The sequence below is a fragment of the Phaseolus vulgaris genome, chromosome 7 (assembly GCF_051622355.1).
Source record: "Phaseolus vulgaris cultivar YP4 chromosome 7, ASM5162235v1, whole genome shotgun sequence".
NCBI classification, from domain to species: domain Eukaryota; kingdom Viridiplantae; phylum Streptophyta; class Magnoliopsida; order Fabales; family Fabaceae; genus Phaseolus; species Phaseolus vulgaris.
This window is the reverse complement of record NC_143504.1, coordinates 3768512-3787622: the sequence shown is the minus strand read 5'-3', so window position 1 is coordinate 3787622 and position 19111 is coordinate 3768512. Positions and strand designations below refer to the sequence as shown.

Genomic DNA, 19111 nt, shown 5'->3' with positions numbered 1-19111 from the left:
CAACTCTCATCAAAATCTATAAAAGGTATTTTCTATTTAGTATATACAAATATTTTATTTTATTTTTAATAATATTTAAAAAAAAAAAACACAACAAAAAATATAAATGAAAAGTAAGAGTACAAGTGAAAAGCAAAAAAAAATTATTAATAAAATTTAGATTGAATATAAGAAAGTCAAAAATAAGTGAGAGGTGAGTTTATTTAGATTGAATATAAGAAAGTCAAAAATAAATAAAATTTTGTAATAAATGTGATTGATGTAATGAAATAAAATTATACATATTTAAAAAAATTGTAAAAAAATTAATATAAATTTTAAAAAATCTAATTATTAAATCTTATTTCAAAATAATAATATATTAAAATAAAATATGTTTAAAAACGTTAAATTTAAATTATTTTCTTTTACTTTATTTATTGTTTTAATATTTATTTATTTTATTATGTTTTATACTAGAGAAAGTTAACACTTTTATATTTATTATAGAATATCATAATATATAAATAAAATATTAATAATAAAATTATCATGAAGAATTTCATATACAAATGTAAACAGTAATAAAATATTTGTAAATGGCATCTCAATTTTAAAGCATTAATGCTTTAAAAGTTGTTTACTTACTTTTTAATGTAAACAAGTTATAATGCTTCAAATTACGTATTCAGCTGAAAAAAAAAACTTTAATGTTTTCCTCCCCTATTACAAGCCAAGTAAGTCAGGTGTGTCTAAGATTTAACCTTCAAAATATTCACTTATGTGTTTGTAAAAACAATTAATTTATTGTTTAAAAAATTATGGAAAATTTCAAGAGAATTTCTATTTACCAATCTGAAGATTAAAAATTACAATAAATAAATGTTACAAAGCGAAGATTGAAAAAGTGTTCCAAATAGATTGTTTAAGATTGTTTCCTAAATATGTGAACATCAAGCACTCCATCTTTTATGTTTATTAACTCAAAGACGCAAACATCTTCGTGCTGAACCTTACATTCCTTCGCAAATTGGGACCAACCATTAGACATCTTTGTTTGAATTGCACCACTGAGTCCTATCTCCCATGTTTTATTTCCAAATTGTAACATCACAACCTGCTTATTCTGGAGGTACCTTCTCAGAAACGCAATTGGTACACGCTGCATCAAATTATACTTTTTCATCACCTCAATATGATATATCAATTATAATAACTATCAATACAACTATAACAAATAATTATAGCCGATCACACAAGGTGACTAATAGCAACTTAACTTAATTTGTTTCCTAACTAAACCTTACCTGTCGGCAATCTCCCCTAAGATTTTCCTTTATATTGAGTATGAAAAAGGGATTTTCGGATGTGAAATTTCTTGCTTCTTGCATAGCTCCATTTGTGAATGACATGACAACAAAACCACATTGAGTTAGGATGGTACCGCACACAATATTGAATATCTTGCAAGGTAATTATTTAACTTTAGCTTCTCCTAGGAAATAATAAGATATTAATTACCATTTAGTCACAACAACAAGGCATTCTTGTATAAGGTTTACCTTTAACGAAACTTCTTGTAATAGTTTTCTATAATTAGTCTTTATTTTTATATGTTTAAAAGGGGAAATGCATTTGAAGGATATTATAAAAGCATTTAAAGTTATTTTTTAACCTTGATGGAAATAGTTAAATCTCGATTTTTCATAAGGCCACCATCTTCTTTACCTTATTCAAAGGAAGAAAACTACAATCATTTTTGCACAAATAATATAGTGTAATTTGAAAGAATGACCTACTAAGATTACCTTGTGAAGTCGTATCTTGTGAAATTCGAATTATTGATACTTTAAAACATAGACCTTGACTCTCGGTTAGGTCAAAAGTACAATTATCCCCAATATTCAAACGATTATCGGATGCAAAATACTTCCATCCTTTGTGAAATTTTTCATCCTTTAATGAAACGTGCCAAGTTCTCCCATCCAAGACCCGAAGGAGGACATCATGTATTCCCTCTTTCTTTAAATACTTTTTAGCAAATATGGATGGAATGACCTGAGTTTATTCTCACAAGAGTTAGGAAGTCTAAACATAATATATTTTTTTATGTTTCAAACAAAGCATTCAAAACTACTTTAATGACTAAAAATAAGCTTGTAAGCTCACCAGTAAATATCCATTCACGTATGTGTGCCCGCTAGTAAATAATAATAATAATAATAATTGATGATATAATTAATTTTGTAATATAAATATTTAAATTATGAATATCAATAAAATATTTAGATATATGATTAAGTCAAATAACACTTCTTTAGCTTTCTATTTATAAAAGTGAAAAATATTTATTTTTGAAAGTTGTGTTTTTCTTTTTTATCTTTCACTAAGAACAATTAAAAAAGAACGAAAGCTTTCTTTATATTTCCTAGCTTTTTTGGAATTTTCACCTTTATCCAAAGTGAGGGTAAGTGTTCCACTCTCATCAAAATCTATAAAAGGTATTTTCTATTTAGTATACACAAATTATTTATTTTAATTTTCATAATATTTAAAAAAACACAACCAAAAATAAGAATGAAAAGTAAGAGTATAAGTAAAAAGTAAAAAAAAAAATGAGAGAAAGTAAGAGTATAAGTGAGAGGTGAGTTTATTTAGATTGAATATAAGAAAGTAAAAAATAAATAAAATTTTGTAATAAATGTGATTGATGTAATGAAATAAAATTATACATATTTAAAAAAATTGTAAAAAAATTAATATAAATTTTAAAAAATCTAATTATTAAATCTTATTTCAAAATAATAATATATTAAAATAAAATATGTTTAAAAACGTTAAATTTAAATTATTTTCTTTTACTTTATTTATTATTTTAATATTTATATATTTTATTGTGTTTTATACTAGAGAAAGTTAACACCTTTATATTTATTATATAATATCATAATATATAAATAAAATATTAATAATGAAATTATCATAAAGAATTTCATATACAAATGTAAACAGTAATAAAATATTTGTAAATATAAAAGATTATGCTGTAATACATAATAATTTATCTTAAATACATACTTAATTATGTATTTGTTTATATCTTTTAAAAATCCTATATGGGGAGAAAGTTTTCTTTAAAAAAAACTTATAATTAATGTTTTTTATTTTATTTTTTGAGCTTTTATTATATTTCTATCTGTATATAGACGGTAAATCTTATCCAAACCGAAACTATAAAAAAAAAAAAAAATTTAAAAAAACTGAAAGAAGAAAAAAATAATGAAAAAGCAACTGTACCAAAAAATAACAACATGTACAGTGGTCTGCAGTAGTGTGTGCTCTGTTTTCATGTTTTGCTGCAGCAGCTTTTAATTCGTTATTACTGATCTCATTTATTGACTTTTATTTGTTTCTAGTACACCATATCTCCCACTTAATTTGGAAGATCTCTCTGCTACTGCGTCTTTCTCTGTTAGTAACACTTCACACAACAAAAAATTTCATCCACCTACCAAAACTAATTAACCCACTTAAAGTGATGGAGACTGAACCAAAACTATTTTAAATAATTACTTATTTTTCAATTTGTGACATGATCATTTTAATTCCAGAATAATGATATAGAAAATGTTAATTTGTTTAATTCACAGAACTTGTACAGAAAATGTTATATGTATATATGCATATAAGCTATACCAGAAGATATGATTTTTATGCTAATTATGTAAAAATGGCATCTCAATTTTAAAGCATTAATGCTTTAAAAGTTGTTTACTTACTTTTTACTGTAAACAAGTTATAAAAATTGAAGTCAAGTTTTATATTTTTAAATAAACTATATTCTCATGCTTCAAATTACGTATTCAGCTGGAAAAAAAAACTTCAATGTTTTCCTAGCCAAGTAAGTCAGGTGTGTCTAAGATTTAACCTTCAAAGTACTCACTTATGTGTTTGTAAAAACAATTAATTTATTGTTTAAAAAATTATGGAAAAGTTAAAGAGAATTTCTATTTACCAATCTGAAGATTAAAAATTACAATAAATAAATGTTACAAAGCGAGGATTGAAAAAGTGTTCCAAATAGATTGTCTAAGATTGTCTCCTAAAAATGTGAACATCAAGCACTGCATCTTTTATGTTTATTAACTCAAAGACGCAAACATCTCCGTGCCGAACCTTACATTCCTTCGCAAATTGGGACCAACCATTAGACATCTTTGTTTGAATTGCACCACTGAGTCCTATCTCCCATGTTTTATTTCCAAATTGTAACATCACAACCTGCTTATTCTGGAGGTACCTTCTCAGAAACGCAATTGGTACACGCTGCATCAAATTATACTTTTTCATCACCTCAATATGATATATCAATTATAATAACTATCAATACAACTATAACAAATAATAATAGCCGATCACACAATGTGACTAATAGCAACTTAACTTAATTTGTTTCCTAACTAAACCTTACCTGTCGGCAATCTCCCCTAAGATTTTCCTTTATATTGAGTATGAAAAAGGGATTTTCGGATGTGAAATTTCTTGCTTCTTGCATAGCTCCATTTGTGAATGACATGACAACAAAACCACATTGAGTTAGGATGGTACCGCACACAATATTGAATATCTTGCAAGGTAATTATTTAACTTTAGCTTCTCCTAGGAAATAATAAGATATTAATTACCATTTAGTCACAACAACAAGGCATTCTTGTATAAGGTTTACCTTTAACGAAACTTCTTGTAATAGTTTTCTATAATTAGTCTTTATTTTTATATGTTTAAAAGGGGAAATGCATTTGAAGGATATTATAAAAGCATTTAAAGTTATTTTTTACCCTTGATGGAAATAGTTAAATCTCGATTTTTCATAAGGCCACCATCTTCTTTACCTGATTCAAAGGAAGAAAACTACAATCATTTTTGCACAAATAATATAGTGTAATTTGAAAGAATGACCTACTAAGATTACCTTGTGAAGTCGTATCTTGTGAAATTCGAATTATTGATACTTTAAAACATAGACCTTGACTCTCGGTTAGGTCAAAAGTACAAATATCCCCAATATTCAAACGATTATCGGATGCAAAATCCTTCCATCCTTTCTGAAATTTGCCATCCTTTAATGAAAGGTGCCAAGTTCTCCCATCAAAGACCCGAAGGAGGACATCATGTATTCCCTCTTTCTTCAAATACTTTTTAGCAAATATGGATGGAATGACCTGAGTTTATTCTCACAAGAGTTAGGAAGTTTAAACATAATATATATTTTTTTTGTTTCAAACAAAGCATTCAAAACTACTTTAATGACTAAAAATAAGCTTGTAAGCTCACCAGTAAATATCCATTCACGTATGATTCCTTCATGACAACCATAAAAGAGGGAGTTTCAGAACTGATGGCACCACTGCTATTCTCTGAAACAAATGAGTGCATGATATCCTCATGAAAAAAACACTTAAAAGCTCAAAAGATCCATATAAAGAAAAAGATGACCATGAAATAGAGAGTGTTTAATCTAATGTTTCCTTGTCAAATAACTCCACAAAACTATTACCTTGACACACTTGCTGAGGTAAATTGGAGCTTTCTCCAACAACTCCAATGCGTGACCTTTGTTTTTTAGAAGTTCCAGGATAAGATGGTATTGTTGGAGATACTTCAAACAAATTTTCAGCAGAATGATTTTGAGTGTTGTTGGAGGGATAATTTATTTCAACGCCACTTTCATCGAATATGTTTACCTCCAATTTACATGTTTGTTGGTATTTGAATACCAACAAATGACCGTGGCCAAGGGAGTAATAAGTCACAAATTCCTTCCAACCCTTCTCCAACCAAACATTATGAGCACCTTCTTTAGTCCAAGAAAATTCCCATTCAATGCCATCTGGAAGTTTGAGAAACATTGGATTTGACAAACTAGCACCATGTTTCCTAGTGAACTCTTTTGGAATCATCTGCAAAACTTTATGTTAGCACACATGAAAAAAAAACTTCACAGCCTTGAAAAGAAGGTCAAGGAAAGAGTGCTCACAAGCTTTCCTATTTGAATAGTAGTATGCACAATAATCTTGAAGAAGCGGATCTCAGAAGGAGGAAGAATTCCTGAGCGATTGGAAGTCATGGCTGATTTGACTTAGATTACAAGGTTCCCGGAGTGCAACTCAGGAGATAGCTACCACTAGTGAAATCAAAAACAATGAATCAAACAATTAGAGAAGGAAGTAGCGACGAACTCAGACGGCGTCGTATCGGTTGGAGAGAGATCCGGTGTGGGACTGGTAGCGGAAGATGGAAAAGGTCGTCGAGAAGCAAGTCCTCACGGTGGCCGTTGGATCTCCGTCGGCCACTCCGAATATTCCGAGAAAGACCTCTTCTCCGTCGTCTGCCACTTCTAGCGCGAAAACCTATGTGGACTAGCGTGAATCTAACGTTAGAAGGGTTAGCGTGAACGTAAAGAAAGGGTTCAGAGAATATATACCGGAACTGGAAACCCTAATGCAGGAGAAAAAGGAAGCGCGTTGAGTATTTTACTTCCGCACAAGAATCGACGATCAACGGCGTCGTTTTGCGATAAAAAAGAAAAGGCTCTGCATGATGGGTGTTGTTGTTGGGAGGTTTAACTCTAAAAAGGTAAGAAAAAATATTTTGTGACGCCGAAGAGATTGAGTAGGAGTACGAAAATCTGCATGGCTGAACAGTATCACGGTTATGGCACTGACTCTCATCAATGCTGTTCAGTTGCTTGGAAAGACAAAAACAAACTTCTTCTTTGGTCAAGAGCAACAGAGTGCACATCAATTTTCACTCATAAAGCAAGAATCTGAATACTCTAGGTTATTCTTGCTATTACATTACATTAAAATTATATTTTGGATTACTGAATAAATATTTAGGTGATAAATTTTATATTCCAAATAGTGTATATCTAGTAGTAATTTTAATTCTGTTAGCCATATCTATATATAAAAAAGGGATTTTCTTTAAAAAAAATCTATTTTATTCCTACATAATATTTTATTTTAAGAGGAGAGTGAAAATATTAGATTTGCAACTTATTTTTCTGTTTTAAACTTATCTTCTTCTCTATTAAATAAAAAATTAAAAATATTAGTTATATTCATTTGAAATTCTACTTTTCACTTTCTCTCTCATTTTCAAGTACCTACTCTCTACATTTTACCCTACTTCCCCCACATCCTTTCTTTTATCCTACTATTTATTTTTTATTTTTTTTTTATGTGAAATTTTAAGTAAAATCATACTTTCATTTTCACTTTTCTTTTTATTTGATATTTGTTTTATAAAATTGTAATTGAAGTTTGTGACTAGAGAGAGAAAAAAAACTCACCAAAATGACTATGTTCTGTAGTATTAATTTTAACTACATCACATTTTGTTATATTTATTAGATTTTAATTTTCCTGTTATATTTATTAGGTTTTAATTTTCCTATTCGTCGAGTAACATAATAATTCTATTTTTAATTTACATAATAATCACTAATAAAAATAACATCAATCAAATTTAAACTAATATTCATTTATCAAATATATTTTTTATTTTTATCAAATGAAATCATTTATATTATTCTTATTTCTTCAATTAATAATATATTATTATTTTCATTGAAATATTTTCATTTATATATTCTCAATCTCAAGTTTATTTCACCCTAGAAAAAGTTTCATTACCACCTCTTCGGTTACAACAAAAACAATTTCCACTATAATATATCAGTAGTCAATGTTTGTTAACAACTTTATAAGCCCAACAATATGAAAATAAAATACTTATTTACAATACATTTTAATCACACGATTAACTCATCAATAATAATTGTATTATTAATAACAAAATGAAAATTAATTTTATTTTCTTAAAAATATTATTAATATAACAGTAATCATGATAATAATAATAATAATCATTATAATAAAAATAAAAATAATTATGACAACAATTTCTGTTTGGTGTAGTATAGATTCTATTTTTACTCATGGAAATAAAGTTTCGTGAATTTTAAGTTTCACAGATTTTTTTCATAAATTAAAATTATAATAAAATTTATAGAATTAGATAAGTTAGTAATAAAACAACTTACATAAATGATAGAATATATAAAATTGTATAAATTATATTATTTTAAACAAGTATGAATTAATTATGTAACATTTTCAATATAACAATATTTAATTTTTTATATGTACTCTTTACTTATTATATTAATATTATATCAATTCAATATCAAAAGAATAATGTATAAATTATTTACTTATAGTATAATTTTTAATTTTGTTATAATACAATCAATATATTTTATTAAACTATTAGTCAAACCAATATTTTTATTTTATACTAATTCAATATTTTGTTTTAAATATCTTAGTATACACTAATGTTCAAAATCAAATGCACTTACATATTGATTTTTTTTTTCAGTAAGAACAATAACTTTTCCAAATTTTCCCAATCAAATGCACTTACAATTTAATTTAAACCAGAAAATTACAATGGAGGTTTTTTAACTAATGTGGGGGTAATTCTCCCATGTTTTAGAAATGTGAGGGTAATTCTTACATTTTTGTTGCTCATTTTAATTAAATAAATCATTTATTCTTTTAAGTACAAATTGGTTAGGATAAGACCCCTTTTAAAATAGGTTTAATGCTTTTGGCAAGATTTGTAGTCATGTGTTCATATCTCTTGCTCCCGTCATAGGTCTAAGTCAATTTTTTTAATAGTATTTTATCAATCTAAGAGATTTTTTTTTTAAATTCTGCTTGCATAATTAATAACTTTGCTTGTAGTTTCTGACGGTTTCATTTCATAAATTATGACAATTTAAAAAATGGCATTAATAGAAAAAGGTTATGAATTGATTAAAATGATTAATTGAAGTTAAAGAATATTTATCCATGTTTATTAGTTATCGTTTTTATTCAACATTTTTTAACCTTTTTGTGAAATTGAATGCTATACTGCTTAAAAGATGATCATATGATTCATCTCAATCACCACAACATAATCTATTACCAGCAACTTTTGTTTGACTATCTGTGTTTTTCTATACATTACTAAATAGCCAAACTCTCTCAAATATATTTCATCTATCAAATAACCAAACTCTCCTTCATATATTTCATTTATCAAAATAACTAAATCAATATATTACCTAACTTATCATCATTTGGTACACAATTTTAATTATTTTAAACTATAATAAAATAATTTATAACATATATATTAATATGTTTTATTTTTAAAACACGTATATATAAAAAACTTGACTTACAAATAAATTACATCAATATGAAATGACTTTAGAGTAACATGATTTGAACTTAAATAAACTTAAATAGTGTCATCTTCACATAAATAATATTTAATCAAAATTGTGTTAAATTGAGATGACTTTATCTTCCATATAATAATTATGTTAACTTAATATAACTTCAATTTAACATGGTCAAGATTGGACCAGCGTGATACGAATTCGCGTTGGCATGACTTATACATTTGCAATTTTTTGGAATCAATCCCTATTTGATAAAAAAAAAAGGAAAAAAACTGTCCCCAAGTTGGTAAAAAAAAAAACCAAGTTGGTAAAAAAAAACCCTACACTTGATTATCTAAATATTTTTTACTTTTCACAGTATAAAAAATTATTAATATAATAATAATACTTCATAAATAATTATATTTATATTTATTTCCATTCGGTGCACGAATTAATAACACTAGTTACGGTGAAACTTTATTATCAGATATCTCATATAATATTCTCAACAGTTTTATCATGTAAATGTTAATTTATCTGATTTTATTATTTTGATAATTATATACAAGTATATATAATAAGATAACCTGCATTATTGTATGAGGGAACACATTAGATTAATTTTAAAAATTAGAAATTTGTATCTATTTTAAAAATAGGGAAATACAGGGTGTATTAATTTATAGTATTTTTTCAGTGACAAGAAGTATTAATAGTGAGAGAGTTCCAAAAAAAAAGAGGCCCATTAGTTGAAATCCAAAAAGGTCCAATACCCGCCGGTATTTGCTTGGTGGCCCATATTTGGAGGAGTAAGAAGTATAAACGAAGCACCGTTTTTTTCTCACTTTGGCGCTGAGATTGAGAAAAGGGAACTCTCACGAAACTCAACTCTCTCTTTCTCTCTCTCCTTCACCCTCTTCCCTTTGCACCCAATCCCCATTTCAGATCGAACCCTTCTTCTTCCTCCACCTTCTCCCATTCACTGCTCTCTCATCGTCACCACCAAGAGTAAGTTCCTCTTCCACACCACTTTCTCCTCCTCTCGTATTAACCGTCAGCTTCTCTTACTTCATTGCGTTTCCCTCTTCGAACTTTCCGTCTCCTATTGAATATTTTTTTATCTGAACTTGTCCTAGCTGAAGTGAATAATTTCCAAACAGTCTCCCTCTTTTTTGTTCTTCTGGTTGTTTATTTCTAGGCAAGGGTTGTGTTTCTTTCATCCCGTGGAGCCAAATGCTTAAATGTTCTGTGACATTGTTCTGCTATTGTAGGTGTTATTTAGGAAGTTAGAAAGTAGATTGGGGAATGAAAATTTCTTCGCACCGTGCTAATGTTGTTGGTTTTTATTAGTAGTCAAATTCTATTAACAATTGGCTGTGTGCTGCATGAATGAGTATTTTGGTTGTGCTTTTTAGTTTTAATGTTTGATTCACTCTCCCATTTCCGCGTCGTATATATACGTAGTGGATAATCTCAAGATTCTTTTTTTGTAGTTACTTGACTCACATTTAGATTATAGTGGTGGATGCTGCGGTGTGCGGTTTTTCCTCAGACCTATGACTAGTCCAATTGGAGAATTGACCAGCAGTAGCAACGGTACTGCCGGAGGGATGAGTACTGAACAATCTGGATTGTCTGAAAAAACACAGTTAGGGACTGAGCATTTACTAAAGGAACAAAGGGAGTCCGGTACTGTGTTAACCAGTTCAGTTATGGATGAAAAATCCAATCAAGTTTCTGCTAATGCGACAGAGAATTCTGTTATTTTACTGCCTGCACCACCTCAACATGACTTAGAAAAGAATTGTCAGACTGTAGAAGGTTCACACCTTCAACAAAGTACCGATAAAGAAGTATCTTTACAGTTATCTAACGATGAGCCAGAAAACCCATCCCAACCATTGTCTGAAAATGAACCTGTGGAATCCGCACCTGCCTTTGCTGGGGATGGCCAAAAGCAATCAAGTCCAGCTCTAGCGAATACAAGTTATGTGAATAATATGTTGGATCCACCTTCTGGAGATGCTGTGATCAATTGTTCAGAAAAAGTGTCTAATAGCCCCGCCAATTCGCAATTGAGGCGCAAGGGTAAAAAAAACTCAAAATTTTTGAAGAAGACATATATGCTACGATCAGTTGGAAGCAGTGACAGAGCTTTGCGGTCCAAAACAAAAGAAAATCCCAAGACACCTGAACCAAATAGCAATTTGGTCGATTGTAATAATAATAACAACAATGATGGAGTCAAGAAGAAAAGTTTTAAGAAGAAGCGAAAGAGTGGAGAGGTTGGAATTACCGATCAATTCTCCAGAATCAAATCTCACTTAAGATATTTATTAAACAGAATAGGCTACGAGAAAAACTTGATTGATGCTTATTCTGCTGAGGGCTGGAAAGGATACAGGTGTGTAGATTTTATCATTACCTTGTGCCTTGTTTGAGTTGTAGTCTATATTTGCATTTGCATCTTGATCTATGTTAGATATTAGCTTATATTTATTGATATAATTTCTGTTGGTTAATTGCTGCGAAATTGATATGGAACTACATTTGAAATATTCTGGTCATTAGTGTTTCAAAGGTCTTACATTAAAATTTCATGGTAAGATGCTCTGCAGCTTACCTTTTATAGGCAAATGATTGTATTCTCTTAACTGTTGTATTCAATTATCATGATTATTATTGCATGAAGTCTCATTATGAGTTCTGAAACAGTATGCAATTGTGTGCTGAACGAAGACTCTCCTTTTGTTGCATTTGGATAAAACAGTTTAATGGGATCTTTGGTTTTGAATTTGTATTTATCAAATGTAATTTTGATTATTAAATCCTTTCCAAAAATAAATGTAATGAAATTAATTTTATGAATTTCTTACTTTTCCGGTACTTAAATTTCTAGTTAAAGAGTTTGTGAACTTGTCAAGATCACAATTAAGATTGTAATTGTGTGCTGAATCTGGCAAATGATCAGGAAAAAGCATGATCTCAATCTTCATCTTGTAATCAAGGAATCTCCATGTGTGCTGGTGCTAGGCAATGGTTCTCTAGGTTGGATTTTTTGCCCAGTCTATCTGGACCTGAGATTCCAGCCTGTTTTGCACCCCTAAAATTGTTATTTTTGTTCCCTGTATTTCTTTGCCTTCTTTGGCCTCTCATTTGGCAACTCTCTTCTCACTTTTTTTTGTCTTCTTCGGTCCAAATCCTTCTCTGTTGGCTCCAACATTGTTGCATTGTATTTTGTCTTTTGATTTACTATCGTTCACCCCATCTTGATCCTCAATGGATATGGTTTTTGATAACAATACAATCCATGGCTGGTTTGGCCGAGATTGACGACGTTTATCTTAAGTACACAATTAGTAGGGTTTATCATGATGAACAACTTTTTATTATTTCTATTTTATCTTTAATCTTTAATTCTTCATGTACTTTGGGATTCACTCAATTTGGTCCCTTGCTGTTTTCTTCTCTCACCCTTCTATCTTTGACCGGACTGTCTTGAAACTAACTTTTTAAGTAGTATCACAATGTTACTGCAGGATTATGCAACTGAGCTAGTAGATCAGTCATTCAAAGCTTATTACCTTTGTGCTTCATTTTATTTGAATTGTCAAACAAAAGCCTTTTTAACTCACATTTTGGAAATTATATACAATCAATTTAATCAACATGCACTTCATATGCTGCATTTGTAATTGAATGTCCTCTTTTCTAGTACTTTTTTATTATATTTTTTATTGCTACCTTTCAGTATTTGAGAGCTGAGGATATTGTACTAGACCATTCTGTAACTTATGTTTTAGTCTTTGATAGGAGTTTGTTTGTTCTAATTTTCTAGGAGTTTGTTCACTCTTGTTTTCTTGTGAACCCGAGTATGATTGGTAGTTGCACTACTAAAAATCTTCTCATGCATTTGTGAACCTTCAAATGCTAGAAATGTGTATTCATTTTTGTTTTCAACGTGGATAATTTGTTTTGGTTTGATTGTGATAATTTTGTAGTATGGAAAAATTGAAGCCTGAGAAAGAGCTTCAACGGGCCAAGTCTGAAATTATTCGACGCAAATTGAACATCAGGGAACTGTTTCGAAATTTGGATTCATTGTGTACTGAAGGAAAGCTACCAGAGTCTCTATTTGATTCCGAGGGAGAGATTGACAGTGAGGATGTAGGTTAATATTTTATATTTAGTTCCTGAATTTTGTATTGTTTCTTTAGGGTTTTGCAGATGTGAATACTTTGAAGTTTATGGTGCAGATATTCTGTGCAAAGTGCCACTCCAAAGAGTTGAGCTCTAATAATGATATAATTCTCTGTGATGGTGTCTGTGACCGTGGCTTTCACCAGCTCTGTTTGGATCCTCCGTTGTTAACTGAAGATAGTAATCCCTAGTCTACCTAATTGATTGGTCGCTTCTTTCTTCCACGTTATTTATGATTTATGTTTACTTTTGTGAATTACAGTTCCACCTGGTGATGAGGGTTGGTTATGCCCTGGATGTGATTGCAAAGATGACTGCATGGACCTTATTAATGATTCCTTTGGAACAAGTCTCTCTATTAGTGACACCTGGGAGGTTAGTGGGCAATTTTAGTGCATTCTCTGTAAATCATTAATGTTTTGGAACTTTCTTTCCTGATCATGTGTCTGATCCTTGTTTAGAGGGTTTTTCCTGAAGCAGCTGCTGCTGCTGGAAATAAGACGGATAACAACTCGGGACTCCCTTCTGATGATTCTGACGATGATGATTATAATCCTAATGGTCCAGAGGATGTGAAAGTTGAAGGAGACGAATCAAGTTCTGATGAATCTGACTACGCTTCTGCTTCTGAGAATTTGGAGGGTTCACATGGGGATCAATACTTGGGCCTTCCATCTGATGATTCTGATGATGGTGATTATGACCCTGCTGCCCCAGATGCTGACTCTAAAGTCAATGTAGAAAGTTCAAGCTCTGACTTCACATCTGACTCTGATGATTTACCTGCTGCAATTGTGGAGAATACGTCCCCTGGACAGGATGGTGAAATCAGATCTGCATCATTGGATGATGTCAAGTGCTTGAACAGTTATGGCAAAAGAAAGGGTAAAGCTGGTAAGAAGCTATCTATGGCTGATGAACTGTCATCTTTACTAGAGCCAGATTCTGGTCAAGAAGGTTCTACACCTGTTTCTGGGAGAAGGAACTTGGAAAGGTTGGACTACAAAAAGCTGTATGATGTAAGTTCATTTTAATGACGTGGTTTAAAATACTACTCTATGATTCTACATGCATGGTTTGCCTTCCCATTTGAAGTAGTTATACATATTCATTGCAAAACTTGAAACATAATACTTAATCATGGGTGGGTGTGTAGAGTCAATAGTATTTATTGTTCCATTCTTTGGTTTTACTCTCCCAATATTTTAAGCAGCTATGTTTCTTTTGTAGGAGGCATACCACAGCGATACTAGTGAGGATGAAGATTGGACAGCCACTGTTACTCCAAGTAGAAAGAAGAAAGGCAATGCAACTCCAGTGTCACCAGATGGAAATGCTTCAAATAATTCCATGCACACTCCTAAGAGGAATGGCCATCAGAAGAAATTTGAAAATACAAAAAATTCACCTGCTAAATCACTTGATGACCATGTGAAATCTGATTCTAGGAAACAAAAGTCTAAATCTTCAGCATACAAAAGATTAGGAGAAGCTGTTGTTGAGGTAATGTATTACCTTCGAAATTTGTTTTTTAAATTTAATTTCTGTTTGGAGAATCTTTCATTTCAGTTTCTAATTTGCATATTGACTTAATTGTCTCACTATTAAATCATGTCCCCTAAATATACTAATAATTACCACTTGAAAAATTAAAGGGGAAAAGACTTTTGGTTGGGGGGAGTGTTGTTTCCTTTATTGGATGACTTAAAATTTACGAGGTAGAAAATCAGAGTTTGCCTGAAATACAGAAAATCTATTCGAATAATACTGATGAAAATATTTTGTTATACTGCACAACCCATACCTGATCCTTTTATTTGAACATTAGTAATCATACCTAGTGCAGTACATAGTTATGTGATCCGTTTTTTAATATTTGTATTGTTAGTCATTTCAGTTTTTTAAATAACTACTAAATTTGATTTTTTTTTATCCAAATCATGAAATATATCAATATGTAAATGTAAAACATAACTGTTTTAAAAACGTTCTAAAATGTGTTTATTTTTTTTTAAAAGTTATTTTAAACATATTATTTTTAATTAAATGCCATTAATTATATGATAGTTGCATATGTAATTTATATATATATATATATATATATATATATATATATATATTTCCAAGAGCATACAAAGCTGTAAACTGTTAATTTACTAAAAAGATAAATTTAGGTTACAAATAGTAATTTCAAGTTTATTGGCTTAGTGTTGAACATATCTATTTTTGTGGAAATTTGAACTACTTAGACATTGGAGTTACAGCATTGATTGAGCAAATTTAATCTGGACGAAGTTGTTGTTCAATATCTCGAAATCATAGATGAAAATACTACACCATTATCTTAAAATTTTGGGCTGTGTAATAATTTTTATATTAACATATATTGTGATTGAACTTAGGTTATGTATAATCGGTATATTGATTTGATTTGGATTTTAAATAAACAATCTTGTTCAACACTATTGACAATTATGTGTATGTATCATCCTAAGAAGATCTTGGTACTACACCATTACCAGCTAAATACCACAAACAGAGACTTGGAGAATAATTCTTACAATAATCACCATAAAATTTTAAAAAATAAACTATTTGGCTCTTGGCATTCCTTATTGACCAGCCATGCCACATGCTCCTCTTGCCTCTTACTACAATTATTTTTGTAGATTACCACTAATGAAGTTGTTCTTTTAAAGAAGTTGTCTACTTTGATTGTGCTATTTATTTATTTTCCATTCTCACAATTAGTGCCACATGATTCCGACCTACTCTTATATTTTAAGGCTTTATTTTAGATTATGTGGTATTTTAAACAAATTTTTTTGTTTAATTAACTTTGAAAAATGTACCACATACTTAAAAATCCCAAAAATGAGTAGTTTATTACTAATCAAGCAGAAGTTCACTCTAGTTTTAGATAATTATACTTAATCTAAAGTTTTCATCAATGATAAATTTTAACTAGCTTTTTCTGTAAGTTTTATATGCAAATATAAATCGTTCATAATGTACCTTCTGTGGATGAATAGTCCAAGTTGATGATTTTGAGACGAGTGAGTGAATTGAAAACTAAAGTCACGGAGAAGCTTTGTGCTCAAAGTATTTTTTGTTAATTAGAAGAGTGACTGAGTATATGAAATGTAAATATAGTAACATGAGTTATCAATATCGCACAAGTTGTGCATGTTTTAGGTGTTTTTAGATTCTTCTTACGAAGTGTCAAGGATGCCACACTTCCATGTCATTAAGGTTTGGTGGATGAAAGAAGTGTTTTGGGTGTAATTTCTTTCAAAGTGCCCGTCAAACCCAAGGAAAGTTTTACCTAAATATAACTATAATTAGTCATGTTCTATGGTAGATAAATAATGTTGGGAAGTGAAGTGCCAACAAGTGCAGAAAATAGTTTATAATCGAGTGTGTTTTGTCCAGACTTGAGGGAAAAGTAATAGACAATCAAATGTGTTTATAATCTTTTCCACAAGTCAAACATCACTGCAATTAGCCGCCTTTATGCTGCATCTTCAAGCCATCATCCACCTTTTGTTGGATGCTTTGAACCCTGCATCTCTTTATTTAAAATAGCCTGTTTGTCTGGTAAAGGGCTTGTCTTGGATTAACTATTCTTATATTTTCAGAGACTTCACATATCTTTTAAAGAAAATCAGTATCCAGATAGAACCACAAAAGAAAGCTTGGCACAAGAACTTGGACTTACTTGTCAGCAGGTCATATCTTTTAGCTTTGCACTTAACAGTGAACACAATTTATCTTTCGCTTGTGACATTCTGAATTTCCTATTCTTTCTTCACTTTCAGGTTGCCAAATGGTTTGACAATACACGATGGAGCTTCCGGCATTCATCACAAATGGAAACCAATTCAGGTAGAAATACTTTACAGCAATCTACTGATAGTAGAGCTGAAAATGAGGGGGGTGAATGTGAATTAAGGTCCCCAGAGGTCAGTGGAGAAATATCAAAAGCCCCAAGCTCTGGAAAAAGAAAGCATTTGTCAGAACACCAACTATCTGAAACACAGCTGGATATCAATGGCTTGGCAACAAGTTCACCAAATGCTCATCAAACCCAAATGGGCAAGAAAATGAAGACAAGAAGAAGGAAATGACATTTTAGTAAGAACTCGGTTTTAACCTTTTTTAGGCCTCAAATTAAAGTATCCATCTTTTTGTGAGATTGAGATCCCATGAGATGATCAGCTCGGATCTCGATGGATTTGTTTCCATTCAGGCAGGTAATCATAAGATGTGCTATATTTTTGTATTTTTTAAGAATAGCTCTCCTGGTATTGATCTCTGGTGATTTTGTTTTAGTGTTGCTCCTCATGCAAACACTAAAATAGTTCACTCAGTAGTTTAGCAATTTTTAGATTTTTTTATTTATTTACAGAGACTCCATTACTTGTTCCAATATGTTTTTTCCTCCATTACAGTGCAAAAAAGCTACAAAAAAACGATGAGAATAGGGGAATAGTTTATCTTTGTACGTCAGGATTCAATATCATTACTGTATTAACCTGCAGGCAATCCCTAGTAAATATAGCAGCTCATTTGTTTGACTGTTCACAACATATATGGATAGGACGCTAATCTTTCATTGATTTTCAGGGTTGGTTTTTTTGGTAATCCCAGTCTCTTTAAGATGTTTGTTTTGTTATGTGTTGGGATGGGACATCATATACCTCAATTGCTGCAGGCTTGTATAACGTTGAGAAGCTATTTTTCCTGTACAAATGAATGCCCTGGAACTGACACGCATGTTGATAAGCTCTTTGTTATGTGTTATTTCGGGGACTGTTGTAGTGTGTATGTGGGGAACCCTAAGAGGAAGGGAATTAGAATAACACATTGAGGGAGACGTGATTGTTGATTGTTTTAGTTAGTGATTTATAAGTGCTGAAGTTGGGGCTTATGATATACGGTAGTTGTGAAAATTGGGAATGAGCCAACATCAAAGGGAGGGGGAGGATTTCGCATATTGTGATTGTTTGCAAGAGTTAAACACGGCTAATCCCATGCCTTCAATTCCAAGGTGGTATGCTGCTGCAACTTGTTTATGGCTTCTACTTCTCACTGATATTTGGTGTGAATATTTAAAAATTAAGATAAAGTTTCATATTTGGTGTATACGATTTTATTTCAAGATTGTCCTCAAATGTTTTTATTTTCCAAATAATGTATTTTTTATTTAAGCATTTCTTATTATAATCCTTCATTTTTTGGGAACTGTTCCATTTGATTCTTATTTTTCTATCTTATATATTAAACAAAAATAAGAAGAGGATTTAAACTTTAAATAGCATTTGATAATATTTTTTTTAAAATGTTAATGTGTACTAGTTTTAAAAAAATTAATAATGAACGGAATACATTTTAAATATAAAATATACCATTTTGGTTTAATAATTTTCTTTTTAGAACTTGGATGTTATATAGTATTTTTAACAATATTATCAATATTAGTTTATTTATAATAAGTTAGTAAACGATCCAGTTTTTCTTAGTTTAATTTTATGCAATGTTAAAATTTTTATTGTCTTGTCTAATTGGAGATATTTACATAAAAATTATAAATTTTACTTTTGGTGTGACGATAATGCATTTTTTATGTACTTTGATATTTTATAAAAT

The 19111-nt window shown here is 30.2% G+C and overlaps 2 protein-coding genes across 2 annotated transcripts; one reads left to right on the top strand and one right to left on the bottom strand.

Moving 5' to 3' along the window:
* Positions 1–3969: 3969 nt before the first annotated feature.
* LOC137828371 (B3 domain-containing transcription factor VRN1) lies at positions 3970–6470 on the bottom strand. The gene is made up of 7 exons (XM_068634909.2): positions 6017–6470; positions 5537–5939; positions 5314–5396; positions 4952–5201; positions 4818–4871; positions 4451–4536; positions 3970–4305 (listed from the first exon to the last, which is right to left on the bottom strand). Exons 1-7 carry the CDS (start codon positions 6104–6106, stop codon positions 4069–4071), a joined length of 1203 nt encoding a protein of 400 aa, XP_068491010.2. The 5' UTR covers positions 6107–6470; the 3' UTR covers positions 3970–4068.
* Positions 6471–10101: 3631 nt separating this feature from the next.
* On the top strand, positions 10102–18087 carry HAT3.1 (Homeodomain-like protein with RING/FYVE/PHD-type zinc finger domain-containing protein). The gene is made up of 9 exons (XM_068634208.2): positions 10102–10270; positions 10756–11666; positions 13264–13429; positions 13519–13642; positions 13725–13837; positions 13924–14481; positions 14693–14965; positions 17101–17190; positions 17281–18087. The coding sequence occupies exons 2-9, from the start codon at positions 10819–10821 to the stop codon at positions 17587–17589; spliced, it is 2481 nt and encodes an 826-aa protein (XP_068490309.1). The 5' UTR covers positions 10102–10270; positions 10756–10818; the 3' UTR covers positions 17590–18087.
* Positions 18088–19111: the final 1024 nt, after the last annotated feature.